We start from the raw sequence: 26,973 nt of genomic DNA on the forward strand, positions 1-26,973 counted from the left end.
CCAAGATGTGGGAATTATGCTATTCCCATAGTCAGTAACTTTAGCAATTGTAAGAAGCATTAACTGTGCTTTAAGCAACTGACCTGAAATGTGTAAAACTACATGAAGTGGAAAGGAACTACGAATGGGTGCTCTGACACCTCAGTTTGCATGCCCTTTAAATCCTCTGCCAGTGCCCCGATCAGCTTGACTGCAAGGGCTGCTAGGTACAAGGAAGTATGTCATAGAGCCAAAAGTACAGCTGTGTTGTTTGGTTCTGTCTTTTGGGGGGAACTTGACCTTTCATTAATGATAAGATGATGCCAAACACAAAAGGTATGCAAATGACTTGACTGAACTTGATGTCGCCTTCCAACATGAAGATATAGAACGAGCAGAGATGACAAATATGCTGAAGATGACTGAATGATCATTATGTGAGCCTGAGCAACACATTAAAACCTTCTTTGTTCCAGCAGACATCGAATGTGAAACACCACTTGATGTTTCACAAAGAGACAAAGTATGAAATAATGCCAAAGGGACAATATTCCTATACAGAGAGGCCACTTCAGCTGAGCTCTCCAGGAGCCCTGCCCTGTACCACATAGCATAAGAAAGCTGGGGATAGAGGGACTTTATCGAATGATACGACTCCAAAATAAACAACTCTGTAAAGAAAACAGTCGGAATTATAGTTCTAACATAAACATTTGCTAATGTTTCCCCCTTCACCATTAATGTAATTTTTTTACATCTAGCAGCTCACTCAGTATTTTATTTCTTTACAACCTTTGTTTTGCTGTTTTGGGGTGGGTTTTTTTTAATGAAATTAGAAGACAAGAGAGAAAGGACTGATATTTTTTCCTTTTCTTTTCCTTCTAGAGGGCAATTCTTTCCTTCATCTGCCACCTCAGACTTTCATGATAACTACAAGCTTCACTGCATCCTGAAGTACTTGCAAGTGCATGTTGAGGTTTCTTTCACCCCATTAATGGTGAAAGCAAGCCACAGTCTGCATTAGCGCATATGGATCGACAGTAGGCATTCACATCACAACACATTTTCAGTTTGTGTTTTGAAATGTTACACTGACTGGCCACAGCTCTCAACCCACTGCTGCCCCACTGTGAACCGATGCTCACCAGTGAGGGAAATGGCAGCAAAAGAAAAGGGAGGCACAGACAATATGTTGAATTTAATAAAGAGATTTCTCTAAGCTTTATGGTTTACTATATTTGGTAAGCCAACTGTGAACAACAAATGGTGAAGTAACAACGGCTGTCTTAAGCCTGAAAGAGGCATTTTATTTTTTAGCTATCGCTAGCCTTCAAAATTTACATTCATGATGTTGGAGCTTCATAGTGAGAATGCTACTGTGTTACAAAAACAAATAAGAAAATAATAATTGCAGCTCCAGAGAACAGCGATCTAAATACTCCATAATAAAGCATGAACTTCACATGTAGTCTCTCTCTAGAGAGGAAGATTAATATGTTCAGCTGTTTTTCTATAGCTAGAAGTCTAGGGACACACAATTCAGGACTATGTGCAGACTGCTAACAAGAGTAGAACAGGATAATCTGTGGAAAGATGTGATCCAAAATGTAAGCACTAGTATGAGTGCGTAATTAGCATGAGGAAAATAAAATCATTTTGTTTGGGACACAAAAGTGAAAAATAAGAATTAACAGAACTATTGCCTTGAGGGTCCCAGGATTTGCTTGCTTTGTAGGTGGAATGGGAAGTAGGGGAGGAGGTTATGTATCGTTACACTGTAAGTACCATCATGTGCCATCATGTAGGAAATGGGTTTGTTTGAAACAGATGGTTGCAAGGCTCTTATGTTGTGTAATATATTTGGATGCAAGGATGATGCCAAGTAGATTCACAATTATGATGATCGTAAACATTAACCATGCTGTATTTCCTGCCTTTTCATTTTCTGAATAACATCCTTGCCCATCCCACCCATTGTTCATTATCTCCTTTCTTAGCCCCCATATGATGGTTTAAAACCTGCAAGCTGTTTCTGGATTGTCACCCTGGGCCTCTGACCTCTCAACTGTCCCTCATTACGGAGTTATCTCTATTCCGCAGAGACCGGCAGTACAGAGAACTTCTATCAGCACCAGTAAATCTTTCGAAGAGGAATATAAGACAAGTGTGTGTATGTGTGTGCAATTCAATATAGAAATGAAGGGCACTTGGGAAAGTCAAGTGCTGGAACATAAAATATGACTGATGGATGAGGAATAATGGAAGCGCAGATGTGCCACAGCATTTGTTCTACTTTTTAAGAGAATGACAAGTACTCAGTCTATTGACGTGTCAGGCAGGTGACCTAATTATATAAATTGGGGAGGCGGGGAAGGGGCTAGGAACTCTTGATTTTTTTTTTGTTTTCAATCTCTGTTTTGAAATTTCTGACTTTATTTAGCTGTGCAGAAGGACACTTAACCTCCCTGTACATAAGTTTTGTCACATGTAAAAGGCTGGTCTTAATGCTTACAGTTCTTCTGGATGCAGAATGCAAAATGTAGACCCTGAGAGAGGCTATTCTGATCATCAAAAATGAATGGAAAATTGCTTTGAGATACTCTCTGAATAAACAGAACATACAAGGGTAACTTTTAACTTTAGGCTTTGCAAAAATGCCGAATAGTCACTGTACTTGGAACAGGAAACTGAAGGCATTAGGCATATATCATAGTGCAAGTTACAAGGCAAGGAAAACAAATACTGAGCAAGTGTCTGCCAGTAAAGCTGCATAAAGGATGTTAAAAGTGCAGATGGGGGAGTCATTTTAGTTTGACTTTTCACATTTCGTTTTTTTTGGGAAAGAAAAATTTTAAAGGTAAGTGCAGAACACTAGTGCACTAAAAGCTGAAAGGGAAGATTTCTCTTGCTAGTTATCATGCCATACAATTAAGATACGATACCTTTTAAGCATTGGAGTAATGTTACTCATTACCTCCTAAAATGCTGAAAAGGCATGGACTGTATTACATGACAGTAATTTTCTTTGTTTAAATAGCCCCTCGTGTGTGCTCACAGCCAGATAATTTTGCCTCAGTACATTGCTTAGTCCCCCTACTTGCAATGACTTGGAGGGATTCTGCCTTTTGTTTTATTTGCTTCTGCTGAAATACACTGCTGTGCTTGCCTTCAGAATAGTTGTAGCCAGAAGTAAAATCAGACAAAAGAAAGAAAACACTGCTGAAACTATACTGTGGTAACATTTAGTTCATCCCCTCCTCAAAGCACGGTCAACAGTACCTTAAACCATTCCTTGACAGAGGGAAATTTATCTTTCCAAGTGGTTCTTTCAACACCAAACAAAAAGATTCTGGTTTTGCCTACAGTAACACAGTATCCTTTTTGCTTTGCCAAGCCACATACCAGCAGGAGTTTGACTTTATCTTCCTTGAAAAATGGAATTGTCAGCAGAGGCTGATTGTTTATGATGGGCTGTACAGGTAGTAACATCAGATAGCTCCCAGGCGAGCATACTGCTTGAACTATATGAACATCAATAAGACGCAGCAAAAATGAAAAGTATGTCTGGAAGTTTCCTTTTAGTGCCAGACAGACAGAGTGTTACAAACCATTCCACAGTTGTGCCTGTTGTTACCAGGAAAGCAAGTTGGTCCTTTCCATTGCAGACTGCCAGAAGCTGTTCCTGGGTTAATGAGTAAGATTTAAGACTTGTTCAGATCTTTCTTTAGTCCTAAAGAAAATGGAATCCTATCCCTTTATGTAACAATGATTCTAGGTTTGTGCTCTAAACTCAGTGATGGATGCCAGTACATGGATTTTACATAGCCAGTGGGACAGTCACGTCAAAGCTGTCAAGTGTATACAAATAGTAACTATAGCTGTGAGTATAATCTGGAACAGGGCAGAATTTTTCATTTTTTTTTTACTCCTTGAATATCTGAAAATATCTAGAAAACACAGTGTATTTTTTTATATGCAGCTGCACTACTACTTCATTGTTTACCTGTGATTTAAAGATGTATTCACCTCAGCCCTTTAAAATTGCACTAAGCAGTCACTGGTACAACTAGATCTCATTTAAAACCTAACCCAGATGTTGCAAATTTTGGCTAGGTAGTAGTGCTAGACACTTCTCTACTTTGATGCTCATGTAATTCCTGTATTTTATTTTTGGATTGAGTCCCTGCCAAGTGCTATAATTTCTGAACCAGAAGAAAAGATATCTTCAGGTTAAAATGTCACTATGTCCATCAGTCACACTTCAATGCATAGCTATAGTTCACAAGTTATTCAGCAGTGCAACGAATAATTCCGGTCTAGAACTTTTCTTCAAGTTCCTTATTATTGGGTCTGAGACTAGTGACTGGAGGCATGAATACCAACTCTTTTAAAAAAGACTTTATTTCACAAATATACAGGAATGCAATTGAGGAATACAAGGATGGATAATAAAGCGATCGATCTGGTGTCAGCAAACATAAACTTGTATTTGTAACACTGTGAGTGTCCCCCTGGCAGCTGCACATCCTTGTCCAGTGAGACACAGTTGCATGTTTGGGCTGACAATGAAGTGTGCAGCATACAAAACTGGGGAGCACTTTTTAATAGCTGACAGTACCCATGGCTACCAAAAAAAAGTTTCATATGTGCTTGGACAACTAACTCTTAAAGGACAGAAAGCTCTGGGTTCAATGAATAAAGAGCATACAGGGTATGGAGAACGACAGTGCCCTGGTCTGTGACTCAGATGATGCTGCAGCATTGTCTTCAGTACTGCCTTGAGCTCTGTTTTCAGAGAGATTGTCTTTCTTTTTTATTATCTCAAACCTGAATCCATTCCCTTTCACTGTTTTTTCCCTACTCTCTAAAACTACTATGATGCAAATATGTTTTTTGTACTATAAACAGTTACAGAATTTTACAACTGTAATTTGGGTAGCTCATAGAAATAGCACTGTTTTTTAGAATCTTTCACAACGGACTTCTTAAATCTCATATTTTGATGTAGATATTTGGATTAAACAGATGCTAAAAAAATGAAAAGAAAAAAGCGAAACTAGCATGAGTAAAAGATTTTTTTTTGTAGCTTATATAGAATCTTTTTATTTTTAATAGTTATTATGTTAATGCCCACTAGCTTTAACCACTGAACACAAAAAACCCCAGAAGATTCATGTCTGCCTGTTTATACAGTAAGGAATAAGCACAATTCCCCTTTATATACATATATTGCTATTGTTTTAAAAGATTTTGTTGTTCACATTTCTTTTTTTATATTCCTAGCATTTTTAAGTCCATATTTAAGGTTAACATTTAGTCCTCTGAGGGAAAAAAAAAAAAAAAGCTTGATAAAAATGATCATTATCCTCATTTGCCCACATCAATCAAGTTTAATTGCTCAGTTAAATTGCCTGGTTACCTCAATTTGGAGACATTTAGATGTTTCTATCATTTCCCCTCACACCAATCTTCAACTTTAATAATAAAAGGCTGCTCTTCCATGCCTCTTGGCTAATTGTTCAGTTACAAGAGTGTGAGCAGTTCTGGCATTTGAAAGATGTGTGAAAGGCCACTTGTGAACGGCTTAGGAACACAGAATCAATGACATTTATACATTATGTGTTCCTTCTGTGCTTTACAACAGAAAGTGTAATAAAGTACAAATAGGCGGAACAACAACTTTTAAAAATAACGTACATTTTTTTCTCTCTCTCGACTCCTGTTGAAACTGTCTTGGTTTTCTGGTCCAACTAGACCATTTTTTAACTGTGTCTCAGCAAACTTATCCTGCAGGAATATTCACTTCCCCATCAGTCCCTCTGAAGTCAATAGCTTGAACTCTAATTCTGCAGTGGAAAGAATGTGGGGCTGAGCAGGTTTAATGTCAAAATTCCCAGTGAAAATGAGAGACTGTAGGACTCATCTCAGGACCACAAACTATCTTTGAACTAAAAGATCCCCAATACCCTGGCCACCCTCGGCAGACTGTGAAACACAAGAGTGTGTGGGTGTGTGGAGGACTGTTGTCTTTCAATTTGTTGCCTTTTTTTTTTTCCCTTGACTCCATGTTTCATACCTGTTGGTTTTTTTCCTTCACTGTCTCATCTTCTGTTTTTGTTTTTGCTCTCTTTAGGGAAACTTTCTCCCAGCTCTTATCCTCTACTCCCATTTAGTATCATTTCCCCCTCCTTTCCATCTTGATTCCTCTTTGTAAAGCTTCCATTCCTTCCACCTCTGTCTTTCTAGTTCTTTTCTCTTACTCTTTTCTGTTTTTTTTTTTCTTACCCTCTTATCTTCCTTCTCTAACTCTCCTCTCTGAGGACTCTCTGCCTTTGGCCTTTTCCTGTAGATTGGGCTCAGTGGTTCCTTTCATGAATGCTCATTATCCTGGCTGGAGTTCTATGAGTATTACACCAGCTCTGAGTAGCTCTTCATTTGAATCATGCCTTGCAGCCATTTAGCAGGAAAGGAGTGTCACATCCAACTTTGACTGACAGCTGACTGGCAGGAAAGAAAAGCAGCCACCATCTCTCATGGGAATGCTCAGAAGCTTGCAGAGGGAGATAAAATGTCAAACCACTGTGATCTGCAACCTTTCCTAAAAGGCTTGAGAGATCAAACTAGGATCAGACACAACCCCATTTTAGTTTGGAAAACTAAGCTGTATTGTTTCTGCTTTGAATGTCATCATCAATAGCACAATTTCTGTGTTCTGCAAGACATATTCCTACAGACTATGCCACCTTGGGCAGTATAGACTCTCTTTAGGCTCTTAACACAGATGCATTAGCTCTACAGCTCACATAATGGTTGTTACCTACATGGGGGTCTGCTGCTCAGGGAGGCGGATGTTGTTCTCAGAGTTAAGCTGTGACTTTTCTTTTTTAAACTTTTTTTGAACCCCTTCCCAACTGTCAGCATGCTTTGAGATTAGAAGTCTTCAGCTGCCTGGTGCCTCTTAGTAAATATGCAGAGTGTCCTTCAACCAGGCTTTGTAGGAGCATGGCTGGTGGTGTGAAAGTCACGTCACGCAGTCCTCAGTGGCACCACGAAACCTCCTCAGAAAATGGCTGCATCATTGTTGTGTGCAGTGGGGAATAAAAATGGAAATAATTGCCTTTTGCTGGGTAGAGACCATCCTAACCAAAAATTCAGGTACTGTGAATCCTAACTTATACCTAAACCTCTTCTGGTTTATGTAGTTTGACTGTAGCAAAATTAATGAGCATGAGGGAAAACACATATTCCATTTTGAAGCTAAAAATCTGGCCTATAATTAAGCTGCATTATTTCCAGACACAAAATAAATTGGAAAATCTTTAACAGAATTGCCAATGATTTGCCATGGGACTTCCTGGTTAAATGAAGAACTTCTTGTTGATGACAATTTGAAGTTGAAACATACTAACCTTTCCGCTGAATTACTCCTCAGCAGAAGCTGGGCAAACAGGAACACGAACTAGAAGTTGTAGCAGGCACTGTTCTTCCCTACTTGCTACTGCTGGCTTTCCAGTGCTTCTAAAATCAAAACTCAGATGCATATGAAAGAAACTTACCTTGCCAACATACTGGTAGTCAGTTCCTGTGTATTCCTCCAATAAAAAGAACTGATTCCACATCCAACTCCTTTTGGAACGATGGAGGTCTTGCCTGCTGTTTCCAGACAACACCAAAACCTTTTCCTTTTCTGGAAAGCCACTAGTCCTCTTGGATAACGGAGTTAAGAAACTTTGGTGGGGCTGACCAGCCCAAAACAGCAGCCAGAAGCAATGGTAAGTTCTCATCACGGCAATACAAGATGGTCTGAATAATGATTTTTTGTCTTGTCCTCAAACTAACCTACTTTACTGCACTGAATCCAATCTCATGCCGTCCTCCTTCTTTGAATAGTCTTTGCAGTCTCAAAGGAACTCTGAAAAGAAAAATAACGACTTTTTTAGCATTTCCAAAGGTACTTAAGTGTCATCACCGCAGCAAGTAAGTCCACAAAGCAGACGAGTAATAACGATTGTTGAAAACCTGGGCTGTTTCTGAATCAAAATGTCGCAAATGGTCCTTCAAATGATCTGAGTAGGCAGAAGGAGTCACGATGTTTGGATTTAGGGTATGTGTGGGTCCCCTTTAACTCCATTTACTTCCCTTCATCAATAAAGGCAAGCCAGATATTTCTCTTTTACTGCCTGAACTGATTCCTTTCTGATTGGGGATCTTGATGAGGTTACCTTATTGCATTAAAGAAATGCTAGCAAAACTGCACACTGTCTTCCCAGGATGCATTCTGTTGCTATAGTTATGGACTGAAGAGACTAGACTTAACTCCAGGATTTTCTTCTCACATTGAAGGAGTTTTGCCTTTGACTTCATTTAGAAAGGCCTGGCTTAACAGGTTAGGGAAATAAATGTGTGTATTTGTCGTTATCTCATACATAACAGACCTGCTTGCTATGGCATACGAAATGGACACCTTGGTTTTCTTATTATCTGCTGCCAGAGTTTTGTACTGAGTTTTGAATCTTTACATACATAGTTATATATGCAAATTGTCTCACTAATAAGTTCTAAAAATAGAAAACAAACCCCAGCTAGTACATTGCTACCTGTGGGTTTTTACTAGCTACTTCTTCCTACTATTATTAATATAAAATATTGGTGCACCTACAAAATAATTATGAAAATTATCTCTATCTTTGAATACTGCGTAATTTTCAACATGCAAAAAGCTACAGATACAGTACCTCAGTGTAGTGTTGACGGTTCTTCTGTTTTTAAAAAAGCTGAAAGCTTCTATTCAGAAGGAAGAAAATATACTATGTGTCTCAGGTAACCAGTCCTACAGAATGCCTAACGAACAGCTTTGGAACATTTTATAATGTGAAGAAATCAGGATTAGTTGACAGAAACATTCCACAACATATGTTTTTGTTGTAAACACTTCATTATATTTTTAGTTCAAACAGATCTATAATCTCAGATAAGGATAATGTGATTAACTTTCATTTGCTTTCTCATTGATGCTCTTTGAAAAAAAGTTTTGGGGTTTTTTTTCAGTATTCTGATCAAAACCCAATAAATCATTCTGAACCAGCTCAAAATTCAATACAGCATCTCTCAGTATTTGTAAAGAAAGACTGTGGAATGACAATCTGACTATACGAAATGGAAGAGAAAATTTTTGTTTGTTTGTTTCACTGCATTTCACGCAACACTACTTGGATCATATTCTTTATCAACGACCATTTTTTCTCCTATATTACGTGTTTACCTATTTAAAGGCGTACATTAGACAGAATTTAGCCCTTGAGCTATGCTGAAGGAGTTACAGTACCTACAATCCCTCGGGTTAGCTACTCTTCCGGCTGTCGTTGTTCTTGGTAATAAATTGTATAAAATAACCCTAAGTCTCTCAGAGTTCCTGTTAATAAATCATTTTCTATAAAGAAATACCACTTAGCTTTTATATGAGTAGTAGGTAATGGAACAGGACTGTTCAAACAATATTATTTTACTGCTTCAAAAGGTAAAATTCTGTTAAGAGGTAACATCTGTGTGAGAAGGAAAAAGATTTTTAGCCTTAAGAGGAAGAATGTAAATAGTACAATTAATTCTGAAGCAGTTTACTTTCTTCTGGAGAAGAGGGAAGATTTGTAGTTACCTCCTGTTAGCCAGGGAGCTTTCTATAGGAAAAGACAACTCTGTCCTGCAGGTCATGGGAGTTGTGTCCACACACAGCTTTGAGTGTTGTGAGAGACACAGACCCTGGGTGTATTCACACATACACGTATCTATACACACAGAGACAGAACAGCAAGAACAGAGCTGCTGCTCACAACAAGGCCTTCCCAGAGGAGGAACAGGAAAAGCTGGCATGACTAAGCTCAATGTGTTTAACAATTGCTTTCATTGCAACTGATGGAACAGTGGCAAACTAGCGTGCAGGTTGCTACAGCAGGGCACAGACAGCAGGTTCAGCAGATTCAGGCACCAGGACAGGGAGAGATGAGGCGGCTTTAACTTTCTCCATACCTATAGTCTCTCTTCTCCTCCTCCTGTACCCTTCCAATCTGTGTAGGGTCTTGTCCTTTATCACTCTGCCAACATCCATTCTAACCCTGCCTCTCATTGGACTGTATTCAAGTGGACATCTTCCTTCATGTGATATGGAAGAGAAAATTACGTCTCATACAACATTTTGACTTCCATTTTCTTGCCAGGTTGCTTTGGGGAGAGATTGGGGCCTGCCCAGGGGAGGTAAGTACTGCCCCAAGTAGGGGCAGACCCAGTGATCTACCATGTATCAAGATGCATGTATCATCAGGATGATCTGTGTTTGGAGGGCAGATATGGAAAGATGGATTAGACAGTGGTTCTGGCTGGGTACATGTGTCTTACCTTACTGGGCAGGCAGGGTCTGAGGTAGGGAGTGAGCAAACCTACAACTTTGCTATTAGTAAGGTCTGGATTTTTGAGGCATAAGTGAGTGAAAATCATCACCTGACAGGCTCCTCTAGTGCTCATCCCACCACCCCTATGGCCAGATCCTGTGGTGGGGCTCCATACCTCTGCTCCTGCACTTAACATTTCCTGAGAAGTGCTGCCTGGAGCAGCATTACCTAGACGGGATTTGTGCCAGCCTTTTAAAGGATCAGTCCTTCAAACGCCAATTGCCAGGAAACAATTATTCCTGTGGGGGAATTTTCTGCAGTTGAAGTCAGCTATATTTCACAGCTCTGATGTCATGGGAAAGGTTTTATAGTGGCTCATGCTGAATTATAGCTTACAAGAATGATATCATAGCTGTGAAATACAGCCTTTTACTCTTCCCTGCAGAGATGTGTCCAAAATGCTGAAATAAGGGCATGATCCCGTAACGTCCTTCTTGACTGCATAGCCTGCATGATGCAGCAGAGCAGCTAAGCCCCAGCAGCTTCCCTGTGAGTGGCAAGAAAGGAGACACACCTTTACAGACCCTGGCTCAAGCGTGCAATCGGGGTAAGTACCAACTGAACCCACGGTGTCTCTGCCCTATGGGTGCTGATTACTCTTTCATGGGGCATAGTGATAAATTCAGTTGAGTGAATAAAAAGGACAGAGCACTACACTCTGAGCTGAGGATTTAGCAGAGCGAGCTCTTGTGGCTCTTAAATGCCATTTTGTGCTCCAGTCCCAGTGTCTCATGCTCCAGAGAGGTCTCTGCAATCTCTCTTTATTTTGAAAACAAGTCATTTACCAGGGAGATTCTTTAAGGGTAGATGTGCAAATATAACTGATGGGACCTGGGGATGGGAGCTAAAATTTGTTTTCTTCACATTGCACAAAGACAGGTAAAAGGAGGCACTTTAAACATGGCATTTCTCTCAAACATCAGCTGGTCAGCTGGCTGGGGAACTTGCTGTGTTAATCAACTGTCAAGAGTGAAAAACAATTTTAGTGTACAACAGCCTCAGACAACTGGCTTAGCTCTGTCAGCTCAAATATATAGCGAATCTTGGCTTTTTACGAGAAAAGAAGAAATGTGCACATCCAGACTTAAAAAAAAATCCCAGTCTAACTTTAGCTATGATCACTGTTAACATAAAAGCAATGTAACTTGCAGCTACAGAACTTTCTTCAGTGTGATGAGTTGCAGATCTAAAGTTTATGTCCATGCCTCTTTGAAGGATTAACAGCTCAGACAATTGCTTAATCACTGAGTATCAACTTCAAAATTACTTCCCCCAGGCGATAGTAGTCATAGTCATATTCACCCTCTCCTCCAATACTTCATTAATGTAATGTCTTAATGTGAGAACTCAGTGCAAATTTACATCCTTCCAGAGCAATATCCAAGTATTTCAACTATAAATCAAAAAAGAAATGCATCCATTGGAGTCACTCCTATGAATGAGGGAGCCCTGCCCTGGAGATGCCTTTCTGGCGCAGTGACAGGCATCAGGTATAGATTCTTGACATGAGGAGCCCCAAAGAGGTTCCAACTCTGTTCCTGCTCAGCACTGTGGGTTGTAATGCTCTTCCCAGCTGGTTGTTAAATAAACCAGACTAGCAAAGAGCCTGAGAGGCATCAGCAAGGAGAGGGAAAAGCAATTTTCTTCATTCCTTTCTGTTCAGCCCCACAGTACTCACTCCATCGGCAGACTCTCAAAGGAATATGCTTTATAAAGCAGACTAGACTCTGGACTCTTATGCTTTTTACAGAAACAATTATGTTTCTTTATGAATTTATACATCCTGGATGTTATGGGCTGCTGATAATTAGATTTTAAATAGCTTCTAAATAGGCTAGCAACCATCGGTGTCTCTAAAGTTTCTGATACAACCTTTACTCAAACAGAAGTGCCAGTTTAATAGATCCTTTATTCTCTAGTCAGAGAGGTACAGCTTCATTGTTTGAGCATTGGATACAAAGCTTTGCAGATTTGGATTAAGGTCCATTAGTAAACTGGAATGAACATCAATTGTGTTTTGAAGAACTGATAATGCACTGCTATTCTCACACAGCAACTGAATGAGGAAGTGAAAGTTAATATACGCTTTGGCATAATATATAGGAAACTGAGCACGGGAAATGTTTTGGAGCTTGAGGTGTGACTATTTATTTATTTATTATTTCTGTGACACAACAAATTGCATCAATCCTTATGGAGTTTGCTTGGTGTGAGAAGCCACTTCAGTTTGAATTCAGCCATTTTAGTTTGCCTCAACCTGGCTGTCAGGGTTGTCAGAGGCATGTGGGGTGAGGGAGCGTACACCGGCCACTTGCAGGAGGCAGCCAGGAGTGGGGGAAGCCTCGGCTCTGGGTAGGCTTCGCCTGGCAACACCCCCCCCCGAGGCAGGCAGCGGGAGACACTGCGGAGGGGCTGCTCCAACCAGGCCGCGGAGAGTCTCCTCCAATGGACGGCACACAAAGATGGAGCGGGACCAATGGTCCCCTGTCCTTGGGCGGACTTTGGGAGGGGCCAGACGGCTAGAAAAACCAACTGTGTCAGGGCTCGCTGGGGCTCACTGCTGTTTATTGCCTGCTCCCCCCTTTGCCCTGGTCCCAGCCTGCCTTCTGGCTCTCCTGCCCTCGCTGGCTGGCCCTCGCACCTGTCCTGCCTTTCTGAGCCCCTGGCCGCCGCCTTGCCACTTCGCCCCGTGTTCCTACCTGGGCTGCTTCCTTCCCTGCCGCCCCGATCCAGCCGGTCACCGCCACCCTATCCAGGCTCCTGCTCCTCCCGTCCGAGCGCCCTGTCACCGCGTGTCCGGGGCCGTCGCCGCGGGAGCCGCGCCCGGCGGGAGCCGCGCAGGCTCGGTGAGAGCCGGCCCGGCCGCGGCACAGCCTTGCCGGGACAGCGCCAGCACTGCCCTTCCTCGCTGCTGCTAACGCCCTGCTTCTCGCTCTCCTCTCCCCCATTCTTTTCCCGTTTTCCTTTCTTGTCTCTTCTAGCCCTCTTTCGTTTGGGCAAGTCCTTTTACTTTCCGTTCTTGTTATCAATAAACGGTTCTCAGATACAAGGTTCGCCCCGTTAGGCTTAATTCCGTTCCCATCAATTTTTAAAAGAACTCTCCGCAGTTCCCCACAGTGGAACGCGACACTTAGGTTCTTAGAGAAAGATGCACCAAGACAGAGAATAGACCCTACTCTCTCATTCTAGCAGATTACACTATGAATGCACAAGTATACGTGCCTTTACTGCCCCCGAAACAGTTCTAATTCAGAGTTCTTGGTGGAAAGATACAAACTAGTCCCTGGCTTCATCATTGTATGAAGTGTTTACCACCAGTATCTTTGGAGGAAAAGGAGGGTTCTACCCTGGAAGCTCTAATTTATATTTAATTTTGTAGATGATGTGGGAACGCATTGACAGTATTCTGACATTTTCTAGATGCTTACCCAGCCAGCACCAGTTAAGTCTGTCAGGCAAACTGAGCCTGCTTAAATCCCAAACAATTCTACAGAGCCAACTAGCAGTGACAGTAACGGGACTGCAGGCTGTGGATTCACAGCTTCCCTATGCAGGAGAGTCACTTTCTAGTCCCCCAGCAAGACCCTGCAGCAAGAGGAACTCTCTCTACTCAGTCCTTGCTAGGAGGACTCTCCCCTGGCTCAACCGTCACGTGCTAGTGTTAAATCTGTCAGGTCTGCATAGAGGGGAACACATCAACATCTTTGTCAAAGCCTGAGGAACCAAAGGTGAGGAAAGCCTTAATAGGGGAGGAGAAAAATGGCTAAATAGTGACTTCTGCATTTACTGTGTCAGATATGAGAGTCTGTGGTATGGAATGAGACATTCTAGGTAAGGATCTGGTCATCTGTTGTTTGGATTTTACCTTATTGCAAAGCCAAGCCAAAGGAGCAATTCACAAGTCCCTAGGAGAATTTGAGTCAGAGAAGCCAGGACCCTAGGGTGTCCTTGGGGCCATCCTCTCTAACGTGAAGGATGTGATTCCTCTAGCCTGGAGGCAAGACTGCAGGGAAATGATTAAGTCTTTAAGGAAAATCTGCAAAAAAATTACTTTCTTACCATGGAGGGGGAAAGGTTAAAGTGACATTAGTTGCACAAAGAAAAAAAAAGTATTCCATCTAACTTCAAAAAATAGAAGCTTCCAAATTTAGCATATTCACTTCTTTTCCGTGTCATATTAATATATTTTAATAAATCATATTAGTACATTTTCATATATAGCAAAGAATTTCTTGCTGGATATTTTCAGTAATAGCTGAGTTTCATGTGCTCAGAAGCTGTAACACTGCAGACTTGTCCATAATTGACTTGGACTTAAAACACAGTTGTTGAGTTTGAGCTCACTTTACAATTATGTCTCTCTTATGACCATTTAAATCTGAAAGTCTCCATCTAATAATTTTCTCAAGTGTGAATAAGCTTTTACAGCACTGAAACCCAAATGCTTTTTTTCTTTATTGTCCATGAGGCTTGCCTTTGTAAATATCAGTCATAAATGGAACAAAATGTCACTTTTCCAGTGCAAAGATAGCTGATGAAATTTTAATCTTCTGATAGCTTTTTTTTTTTATCTCTTTGTTATATAAACCCATATACTCTAGCGATCATTCCTGTAAATACACCACTGAAATAACAAAACAGAACAGAGCCAAGAGAGAATTCAAACTGAAAGATTTGTGGGTTTAAACTAGAGGTACTTTATGAAGACATCAAGTACACAATGTAATTGCAGCCAGCAGCCGTTGATTATAATGTCTTTCAAAGTCATTTTTTTATTCAGTTCTCTCAGCAGGAAAAAAAAGGTGCAGAACTATAAAAATAACTAAATGCAGCAGAAATACTAAGATAACTACTACCTCCATCCTGCACTGGGGACTATTAACATGGTGGTTTTGTACAATACAACTGATTTAATCCTAGTGGACCTAGTGAGAGCACCAGGCCTCACAAAAGCACACACTGACAAAAGAGGGAAAGTGAGAAATGTATCTCCTTCTTTGATTCGTGAATGGCCATGGCAAAAGATGACTGTATGGATTTATTCAATAGCTGGTGAGTGAACTGATGATGATATTTGTCTGTTCTCAGAGATTTTGATTTTTTTATCACTTGGCATTTGAAAAGAGCCTTAATGTCATACTGTTCCAGAGATGCCCCATCTCAGTCTCTGTAGTTAGCCACACTGGGCGTGTATCTTTTATCCACTGTGCAAAAACAGTCTCAACACACAAGACAGAGGAACGACACGGAAAAGGAAATCTTGTTTTCACTGTATGGCTGCATTAAGTGACATTTCTGTGGTCATTCAAGAATATCTATGGAAGGGCTGGAACCTGGACCTAGATTCTTGAGGCATACAGCAGTATTCTAATCACCAGGATATTATTCTTCCTTTCTGATGGAAGTCCAAGTCATCCTACCTGTGCTTTAAGCACCACAAGCACCTTTGCTGCATGTACTGGCTGGACATTGGTGTGAGCTGGAGGATATGTGGACACTGTAGCTGGAGCACCTGGAAAAGGATCTGATGTTCTCTGGGTGTGAAGGCAAGAGCAGCAACGTTACGCAGGTATCACAGGCTGGTCACCTCTGCAAGGAGTGATATGGGAGAGGAAGGACAGACACAGCTCTAGCTGATCCTGTCCTCTTTGTGAGCTACCTTTGTGTGGCACTAACAGGGAGCAGGAGCTGGTCTTGCAAAATGCTTCCAGCTTCTGCCTTTTCCAGGTGATGTGGGGACAGGCCTCCACAGCATTTCAATGTCCCCCTGCAGCAGGAAGCACCCTGCTAATGCTGCTTTCTAATCTAAACCAGGGACAGGTATGTGACTAGCAGATAATACAGACTAATACTGTAAATTATATTAAGTTGTTCCTTGACAGAGAGAAGACTAAAACAGCCAAGCAATCAACTACGTTTAGTAGTTGAAATCAGTAGTGCTCCTACTGCTATGCATATCTGATATGCATATTTTTTATTCCTGATGAATACCTTAATGGCAGAGAGTAGCAGATGTGCATGGAACTAGAGCCGGAGTTTTCAGCAGTACCCAAAGCAACCCTGAAGCCATGAAAATGCTTGTAGGAAAATCTTATTTCTTGTTGCAGTACTTGATAGAAGTCTGCAGTGTTGTCATCTTGTTGTCCAAGTTACTGTTGTTCTCAGACATGCAATAAGCTACCATCAAATTATAAGGTTGTGCTTTCCCCTAACCCTTTTTATTTATCTGTTTAGGTATGTTAGAATACAGAACTAGCAGGCTCTTCAAAACAGGCATGTCGGCAAAAAGAAATTCAGTCTACACTACGCATCAAAATTTGTTGTCTGAAAAGGAGCCTAGCTTCCCTATCCAGACAATAGAAAGACTCTTAGGTGACCATCAAGTGCCTAATTTAAAGTGCTTTGTCTCCCACTGAAAAAGCTACATGGTCTGAATACCTGTTGTTATATTTCTGTTTAGACACTGGAATTTGGAAGTCTCCTAGACAGGCTCTTAGAAGTGATCAGTGACATTTTAGGCTTTCTGTTGTAAAGCAAAAATAGAGCTATTTTAAACAAGACTCCAGTCTGAGGAACGTATGGGATGCCACCACTCAACAATATCAGGTAAGGAAACTACTAAAAACCTTTGGACACATTAAAGAAAAACCTGGTCAGCTTCTCCCTTAAAACTGTTTTTCTTGCTCTAGGGGAGATACCCTGTTTTGCTTTATTCCATGCACACTCAGCCTACCATTTATTAGGTATCTACCTTCATGCCATCTGAGGAAAATTATCCACGAATTCCCATAAATAAGACAGAACCATAGGCAACAGATCCTTTCTGTGCTGAATAGCAATTATTCAAGGCCAAAGTGTCAGCGATACTCTCCAAACACAGGAGAAAAATCTGGGCTTGCAGATGCTTCAGTGGCATTGCAGTTCTCCCTCAAGTATTGTAGAGTGATAATGATACTGCCACATGCATAGCCAGGAATAAAAGAAAGGAGGAGGTAAGGTGTCTTTTCAATAAGCACAGGCATATCTTCTCATCAAAGACTGACTATTTTTGACAGTAGCAATTAGGCAGTTCAATAACAGACACAAGTAAAAGAAAATTCTTTGACAGGAGTGTTTTGGATGTGCTTTGGGCAGTGTATATTGTTGTGAAATATGATATTAATTGCTAAAATCCTGATTTATTTCCTTCAGAAGAAACTCAGATACTGTAACAACAGAACCATTTTAGCAAGTGAGGGCAAACAGGTAAGCAGATTTCCCACAATTCTAATTTAAGCATGTTAGAACATATGCACTTTTCCTAGGTACAAAAGAGATTATTCTTTTCTACTTTTTATTTACAACTGTCTGTAACTTCACATTTCTAGGATAGCCACAATCCCAAATGGTATGGCTGCTGTCTCTTTTTTTTTTTCTTTTAGTGACCTTAATCTTTTCTGCCTACGTTTTGCAGTTCTCCACTACAGTGACTCTCCTCGCTACCCTGTTCCCAGTGTGCCCCATTTCATCTGTGGTAGAGCAAAGCAGTTGTCTTTCTTAAGCAGTTTTCTATTCACCAGCTGCTGCTTGCATTTTCCTCTCTGCTAGAGGCTCAGTGCTCAGTACATTTTTCTTGACTTCTTGACAGAAACATATGCTAATTTCCCACTCTGAAGTTAGGCAAAAACAAACGAGGTGGGACATAAGGTACTGGAACCTGGGCACGATAGAAATAGCTAAACTTTGACTTCACATTTGATTGTCAGGAGCTTTCTTATCTCTCTTAGACTTTCATGGCCATTTACCAATGTGAAATGGGTGCAGAGTGCTACCAAATCAGAAATACCTGCAATGCTCAGCTCAGTGTGGGCAAATGAACTCCACTTGTGCAAATATGCTCCAACAGGAGAAATCAACTAGCAAATAAAGAGATGCCCATTAAGACTGATTTCATTTTGAATGTGCTATTAAAAGAACTGTAGATTAGGAGGTCATGTCTCTTTTTTGATGAAAAGGTCTGTTTTTTCTTTGATCGTGATAGTAACTGGCTACACTAAAACACTCTAGATTCTCTAAAAGCTTCTTAATGTTACCCTTATTAACTACACAGCTTAAGAAGCTGTAGCAAAAGAGAGGAGAACTAATGAAGATAGGCTGGCCTCCCTTCTTAGATCTTTTGATCCTACTTGTGATCCTGTTAAGGATCTAGGAGACCTTCTCAAGCAGGGCTAGACTGGATGGCAGAGGGTGGAGATACCCACGGGGACAGCCCCAGGAGGCCTAGCATGAGGAAGCAGCTGCAGCGGCGAGAGGGACTGACCATTTCTGAGTCACTTCAGAGTTACTAGGACAGAATAATGAGTACTAAAATGGGAATAAGGCATGCTTGTGGTTCATTCAGGTGAATAAACACCATGCCATGCTGGCAGGGATGTTCTAGCAATTTGACAAGTAGGACATTCTGTTTCCAGTAGGATGATATTTATTCATTGTTCAAGTGCATGGCAGAAGCAGCTACACTCAACCTGCGACTTCAGGTGAGGCAATAAACTTTACCACTTCAGTGTATATTTCCAGCCACGATGACTCATTACTTAACTGAGGTTTTGTGAATAGTGAGTGATGTTTCTGAAACTCTTGAAGTTTCATGAATAGGAAACACACATACTTGCTTTTCAAATCACTCATCTGAGAGGTGGCTTTCTTCTTTGAGAAGGGCCTTTTAATATGTTTTTGCTAGTAATTTTATGTTTCTCAGAATATGAAAATGTATAAAAGAATAATGTTACTTATGACTGAATAGCTTCTGAAGTATTTAATAATGCCACTTATGTCACTAGTTCTTTGAAAAACCTTAATGAGTTGCTTAATTAGAAATACTGAGGAAATTTGAATGGCAGATTTTTTCCTTTTTTTCTCTTGGTTCATACAGGTCTGCATACATACATTGTGAAAATCAAATACTATAGAGGTGACTAACTCCTTTGCTTGTATTGTTAAAGAATATACCTCTGGTGAGGAGTTTTCTCTGGGCATTGAAACCAATAAAATGTATGCGATCAAATGCCTGTAAAAATGTTTCTTCTTAGGAATGGGAAAAAAAGAAAACAACATCAACAAAGACAGGAAAGACTGCAATCTGACTTAAAACAATTGGTGTTTCTGGTATCGTTAAATTCTTTGCAATTATGTGTGGGATCTCTTTGGGATATAGAGAGTTTGTATTTTTTGCAAGTGGAGTCTACAATGGAATTACTGAAATCTTCCCCTTGTGTAATGGACACTTGAATATGGTGCTTTATTTTTAAAATCTGTTCCAGACAGACTCTTTTCTATTGTTTTCCATGTAAGGGAGCTGAAGCCATGCTGCAACTCTTAACTATATTGTTAATGCTAAATAACTGTGATCATCATATGCAGCAAATTGGGGATTAGAAGCTTCTAGGACAGCTCTGCTTTTATGTTTCAGACAACTGAAGGAGCTAATCCTAAAAATACAGAACATGTGATTCAAGTGGTTGTTCTCAGTCCAGGATTCAGTAGAACATTGCTCTGTGCAAGCCAATGAAGACAGCAAAATTGGCCTTTGCTCACTGGAGTTTTTGATTTTGATTCTGAATTAATTCCATGGAGCTGCCAGGATTGATAGCCAAGATCAAAAACACTGGAGAAGTAGCTTGGGAGAAGCAGAATTAAAAGAAACCATTTCTGTATGATTTGAGCTTTTATGCCTGTAAACAGATGTCCCTGTTTAAAAAACAAAGAGATACTAATCTGGACAAGAGAGACTTCTGTTTCAGAAAATCCTTTTCATCAGGCATTCCCCTGAGTAGTTAATGCTAAAGAAAATTATTCCCAGTAAGAAAAGAAACATGACCAACTGAGGTGCCAGTACAATCTCTGATGCTTCCCTTCACATCAGAGAGGGGTAAATCATCTATTCTTCCATTAATGTAAAGACTCCATGTATTTTAAGTATTTTCTTGAGCCAAAACTAAACTTCTCTGATGCTCTTATGGAAAGCAGTGAACAGAAACAACCAGCCGCAATCTTGTCGAAACTGTTAAGAATTTTGTGTCAGTAGAGCCAGCATGTCACTCTTAATTTTTTAAAAATGTTTCTTAGTTCTACTATTGCTTCTTTCAATTTTTGCTACTCTTACTGGCAAAATTTCTGTTAGCCTGATTTTAATGACAAGGGCTTAAATGACTGGAACTTAAGTATGACTTGAAGTGATCAAATGTTTGCTGACTATATCCAGAGAAATCCATGCTTTCGCAATAAAGAATGCAATTAGTTAAATCTCAAACATTTCTAAAAATTGCACTTATTTGCACTCATAGTATGTTCTACTTCAGTATCTTAAATATTGCATGCATTTCTAGCGTGTTGTGACTCTCATGGGCTTGGGCTGCTTCCTTCTGGAGAGATAAAAGACTTCTTCTCGTCAAGGTCACTTAGCTTTGATCCTAAAGTCCTCCCAGTTTCTGCTTTCCTGTTTCCTTCTCACCTCTCATTATGGGCAACTGATGTAAGCTGAAAATTGTCAAAGTGTCCTGCAAACATGAGTGTTTATTCACCTAAGGTACCCACATAGTCTCCATTACCAAAGAGTTTGATCACTTAATAATCTTTACTGTATTTATCCTCAGCGTAATTCTGTGAGAACTGCGAAGCTACCATTCCTGAACACGGAAAGTGAATATAAAGACCAGACCTTCAAAGGCATTTAGAAACCTCACTCTTACTGCAATCAAGTCAATGGCATTTAAGCCTCTTACACCCTGACATTTTAGACCTAATGCAGAAACAGAAGGCTATAGGGACACCAGAAAGTCTGAGAAATTATTATGAACTGAACATGGATAAACTTTATAAATACATACAAGTTTCTTTGTCATTACTCTCTAAGATTTAATGTGTTTCTACACAAGTCTTGACAACTTTGCTTTTATTGATCTCTTCTTAAAGAAGCTGTAAAACATTTACAGTTTTATGATGTTTCTTGCCTGCTGGATGAAGACAAGCTTAAAAACAAAATTGAGGCTATACCAGCCGTTTGTTAGCCCTATCTACACATTATCTATTGAATTGTCTTGTGATGAAATGTTGTTTCTTCAGTTACATGAGAAATCCATAATTTATCTGTTTTATACCAGAAATTAGATTCTTTCTCCTATTTAAAGCCCTTCCAACTTAGCCACCACACAGGTGTTGGGTACACACAGGTAATCTGAGGGGAAGTCTTCCCCAGAATTATCTGCTTCTTCTACCTTCTCATAATCGCTAACCAATACCCTATTCTTCTGATTTACTGCAAGCTGGTTTAGATTGTAGGTGGTAAGATGACTGTTTTTCAAGCATGGGCACTTGTAAAGCAGTAGGGATTACCCAAGATTCAGTCTGTCTATGGAAATACAAGATTCGACCTACTTCAGTCTAAGATGTATGGTTTTAGATTTTCATTCCATTGTTTATAAATGCCTGAAGTTTGTCACAAATGTGATACGTCATTTAGTCCCATATTCCAAGTGTTGAGCTTACATGTGTACATATATGTATTTAAAAATATATATATATTTAAGTCTGTACCTTTGTGCTGTACACTACTACCTAAACTGATCATGGCTATTGTAATGCTACTATTGTCAGTAGAAAATGCACTTTAATTTCAGTGCTGAATAGCTCATGTGTTTCCTTGATGTTAGTATCCAGAATAGGATGGAGGCTTAAAACCACAAGTCACTGTTCCTCAAAATGGAAGTGTGACTCTATCAGATGTGAACAGCTTGAAAGAAAACCTCAGGTGTTTGGGGGAACAACATGGAACACTTTGACTGCAGTTTATTTGGCTGTAACTGGAAAAAACAAGTAAGAAGAGTTTTACTGACATAAGCATTGATGTTATGGGCATGTACAAGACTGCATCAGCAGTACCAGTGTGAGCACAGCTTTTATAGAACCTTAGGAAATGTTACCATTGCTACCAAAATCTTGCAGATTTTGTTTTACCTTAACACAGGTCACTTTGGGCTTTGCCTGGTCCTGAGCTTACATTAGCTTGTTTTGGCTGAATCAGCAATTGCCCAACAGATGACTAATATCCAACTTATATTTGGTGTTACCTTCACTCTGTAAAATTGCGTGGTTTTACCCTAAAGAAATTACAGCATGTGTGTTGTTCCAACACCTCTTAAGTGAATAACCAGTAACTAAAGTTGGGCACTAATTAAAAAAGTGATATTAACAGGCTGCGTAAAAACCCCAAGCCGACCCAGAACTAAAGATATTCCTCCCAGTGAAGAATTTAAGGTGCTAATTATTTGCTTTTGCTACTCATAAGAAAAGTGAGTGTGATGTAGCAAAAGGAGGTAGATAATAGGAGGTTGGTGACTAACAAACTGGGTACTATTAATGGGAATTAGCAATAATTAGATAATATGGACTATAAATGTTAGCATCATTGTAGCTGGACTTGGAATAACTGTTTGATTAATTTTGGTTTTACTGCTGAAATAATAATTAGACTAACAATAAACTCCAATTGTCAGCTCTGCATAAAAGGTGTGTCCTCAGGTGCCCATAATGAGATTTTGACTCTTTGTCAGATGGGCAATTTTTATGCAGCAGAAGTGTGGAAAAGGGGAAAATAATAAGTAGCAGCAAGGAGAAAGAGGAGTGGCAGCAAAGAGGCTTCTAGCTTGGCAGTGCTTCAGAGCTGGGACACAGCTGGTTATCCAGCTGTGATCCTGGGATGCAGCCAGACAAGGAAGACTCAGGGCACACCCCTCAGATGTACCTTTTCATGCATTTATATTAATCTCATGCCAGCAGCACTCTGACATACCAACCGTCAATGCAGGGGTTGGGTTCCAGCCCAGCAGGGGATTCAAGTGGGTGTCCCTCCCCTGTGCCATCCTCTCAGAGCAGCATTGAAGGCAGGGCACTGTGTGCAGTCATGAGGGCTGTGATTGCTCTCTTGGTCACAAGATAATTTTTGCTCTGGAAGCAGCCCCTATTCTCAGCAGTTTTGCACCGCAGGGACGTGCCCCATGCCAAAACAGACAGCGTCAATTCATTAGTCAAGGCTGACTGAAATTCGGAGCCGCATCTCAGAGGTGCAGCCTGTACGGATGCCTGAGGGAAACGTGGATGAGGGTGACTTTAAGCAGCCTTGCTTTCAGCTGTGCTCTAGAGCCTGAAGTGGCCTCTGACAAAGCCTAGGCAGTCCTGAGGAGCTCTGTAGTCACCACACCAACCTGGGTTTTGCAGTTTAGCCTCTATCTCTCCAAATCCAAGATCATCCTCGGACATGCGCCCATGGCTGATAAAGTACGTGAGCAGAGCTGCTGAAATTCAGTTCCTGTGCAATGAAGTCTGAGGGAGTGTGTCCTTCCTGGTGGCGTCTGGGGCTTCTAAAGTTCCTTTATCAGCTCCTTAAACAGACCCTTTGGCAAATACGGAAAATTTGGGAGTGATGGCTGGGTCCCTATTCATCCAGTTGCAGCACAAGGTGTGACAGACAAGATGGTTTTCTCCGTCATAAAAAACCTAAAAAGCAACACGCCTCACTGCTCTTGAAAGCTAAACAGGGAAAGAGAGCGTTTCACTTCAGCGCAGTTGCATACCCATTGAACTGACATGGTGGGGAAAGGGCCAGGATGCATTCCTGTGGGGGCTCCCACTTAAAATGCACTCAAGTCATGTGTCCTGAATAAGCATATGAAGGAAAATGAGTTGTCTTCAAGGAAAAAATAGCAATGTCTGGCCTGCCTTGCCATTCCTTCTCAAAAGGGGGAGTGCAATATATCACCCCTGCTTAAACTGCATATTTTGTTAAGCCTAACATTTGGATTTATTAATAGTACAACTTCCCTCCTCTATTCCCCCAAGATAAGAATTCAATCTTTTTTTTTCCCAGAAGCCGCATTTATATGCATACTTATGGGCAGGCAAGGTTTGCAGAAGGTGACTCCCTACAGAGAACGTGTGGCTTCTTAATGTCAATTTGTTTCTGCATTTGCTGGAGGACCCTGTAGTAATCTGGATGAATACTTGCTGTAAATTGGTAACAAGATACGATGTCCTAGAAAGTACATGCTAGCATAAAACATGAGGGAAAAAGAATCCTCATTCCATTTTAAATTAGCCAAGTTGTTACAAAATGGAGAGATTCCCCTTTGTGTTCTGAAGTAATTTATAAGGTGGGATTTTTTATTACAGCTGTTTGGTGAATGGGATGGGAAAGAGACAGATAATGGATGAATGTGCTTTTTCTGATGTGGAGGGATGTAAGCACAGCTTGTGGCTGGGGGAGAAAGGAAGATTAATTGTCAACTGGTCTATTGTGCCAGATTTTGACAAACTTGTATGTAGTGTAGTGTGGAATCTACACTTTTTAAATATCTTTTTCTTTCCCTGAGTATATGTGAACATAATACTTGTAGTGCTAGGTGTAGCAGGAATGGTGTTAAGATACAAAACTGCACGAAGAAGATCAGAGTAGAATGGGTCACTATTTTGCTTCTGAACATTTCAGAGCCTGGGAGGAATGGGAAAAGAATGGCAGACAACTTTGGCTTGGTCAAACAGAACTTCCTTCTGGGTTTAAAAGGGACCGTGTGCTTCCATTGCATGTCTTTCAGCCACTGTGAGGGGACAGTACCCCATGAACACTCCAGGTATCTGACCCTATTCCTCATCCACTTGGCTGGGTAAAATCAACCTTGTTGCTGTGGGTCAGTCCTCTTCTGCCTTTTGCAGCTGCACTTGTTTAGTCATGATTAGCATTTTATCCTGAATTGCTTCTAATTGCACTTTAAGGCTGTTTTATCTTACTTTATTTTCATCCTAATAGTAGAAGGGCAAAATCCATAAATTCTATTTTAGACAAGGAAAAATGATCTGAACAAAATTTCAGGCTGTTTTTTATACTTACTGTTATTTATAGGCTTGATCTCCAACCCCATGCCCCAGCTCACCTCTGTACCAAACCACATTAAGCCTTAACGTGAAAATCTTTAGGGTGAGATCATAACAAATAAATAGCTGTTAGCCATGAGCCCTTTCTATTGTTTCTCTTTTGTGTGTGTGTGCGAGTTATAGTATTTCTGTGGTTCAATGGGATCAAAGTAATCTGACTTCTGTATTCTCATAGCTGGTCACAGGCTATGTGAACATTTTTCAAATTCAACCTTCCACCCAGGACATGTACTAGCTCTCAAGGAGCTCTTAAGGAAACATCCCAATCCAATGACTGCTGCAGATGTGTTCAATAAAAGCAGAGCTGTAACTACACAAATTACCTTTGCTAAGCTGCAGGGTGCTGCAGAACTGCTGGAATGAGTTTCTCCCTGCCACACTTTTCATTCTCTCTGCTGGCTGTGAATGAATCCAAGTTAAGAAGAAATCCCCGAAAGAGGTTATAGGCCTATACCAATATCTTACAAGAGAATTGGGCTGCTCATGCAGGTTGTTTTTTACATTGCAGAAAGTTTTAGGAAGAAAGGGATGTCACCTTAGAAGCCTGAGTAGGGCAGGAATGTGAGATGATCAGACTAGCAATTTCATTACAAATGTTGCAGTAATTGTTATTTTAATTAAAGTCCCAGCTCTTGGAGATGGGTTAATGTTGGAGAAATTCCATTTTCTTTAAGGAAAGCATGTTTCTAGTCTGATAAGTTTGTCAAACAACATTTGGAAATATAACCTGTGTTCTAGCCTGCTAGCTGGGCTCAAATGCAATGAAAGCTGATCTGAATGTACAATGCATTTTCATTATTTGAGACAAAACACCTCTTGAGTGGAAAGCCAAACTAATGCATGTTGGGGCTGGGCACCAGACTTTCAAATGTGGCATGGTTAATTCTGGATGTTTAAATTCAAGACCTGAAATGTGCTGAGATTGAGAATGGCAGATGGAAGAGGCTGTGGCAGTCTGTCGTGGGAAGGAGGATATGGTAAGGGTGCAAAATACCTGTTTGTGACCAGGAGGAACAGAGCAGTCGTAGCAAACTCGATGTGCTAGGTGTACATCCAGGAGGAGCAAAAGCATGCTCTCTGCCAGGGAGTGAAATGCTATCAGAGAAAAATTGCTTTGCTTTTACTGCTGAATCCAGTTTCTTGCAGAGACTGATTTACTTGATCTTTTGGCACCAAAATGCCATTAAACAGTGTCTTCAAAATTGTATGAAATGAACTAGGCCCTGGTTTCAGTCCACAGACAAGCTGTATTCTCTCCAGGCTTCTATACCTGGCTGAGGCTCAGGCAAGTTCTTTCACCACTGGCACCCTCAGCTCTGCAGGGTTTTAAGAAATTCATCTGCTTCTCTTTCTCCGGTAGTGGCACAGAAAGGAACTGATTATATTTTGGCTTTGTGGAAGCAGGATTTTAACCATTTTCCATATGTACAGGTTTGTTTTATTTCTCCTAGCAGCTACTTTGTAGAGTCTCTCCTGCTGCAGAAACCTGGGAAACAAGACCAGGAGTTTACCTACACAAGAGAAATTATGCTGCCATAGTTTGTTTGTGGGTTTTGTTTTTTTTATCCTCTCCTATGAATTTGTTATGCAT

The 26,973-nt window shown here is 40.5% G+C and overlaps 1 protein-coding gene across 4 annotated transcripts in view; it reads right to left on the minus strand.

The window, feature by feature from the left end:
* The window catches only part of CDH6 (cadherin 6), a 104,276-nt gene that overhangs the window by 43,772 nt on the left and 33,531 nt on the right, over positions 1–26,973 (minus strand). For 3 of the 4 annotated variants that reach the window (XM_048311036.1, XM_048311045.1, XM_048311053.1), the window contains exon 2: positions 7,536–7,891. In XM_048311036.1, the coding sequence (XP_048166993.1) occupies positions 7,536–7,763 (228 nt within the window). In that variant the 5' untranslated portion in view covers positions 7,764–7,891. Of the gene's footprint in view, positions 1–7,535; positions 7,892–13,120; positions 13,144–26,973 lie in introns of those variants that run through there. The other variant, XM_048311060.1, reaches the window with a different exon arrangement.

This window comes from Corvus hawaiiensis, chromosome 1 (genome assembly GCF_020740725.1).
Source record: "Corvus hawaiiensis isolate bCorHaw1 chromosome 1, bCorHaw1.pri.cur, whole genome shotgun sequence".
In the NCBI taxonomy this organism is placed as follows: domain Eukaryota; kingdom Metazoa; phylum Chordata; class Aves; order Passeriformes; family Corvidae; genus Corvus; species Corvus hawaiiensis.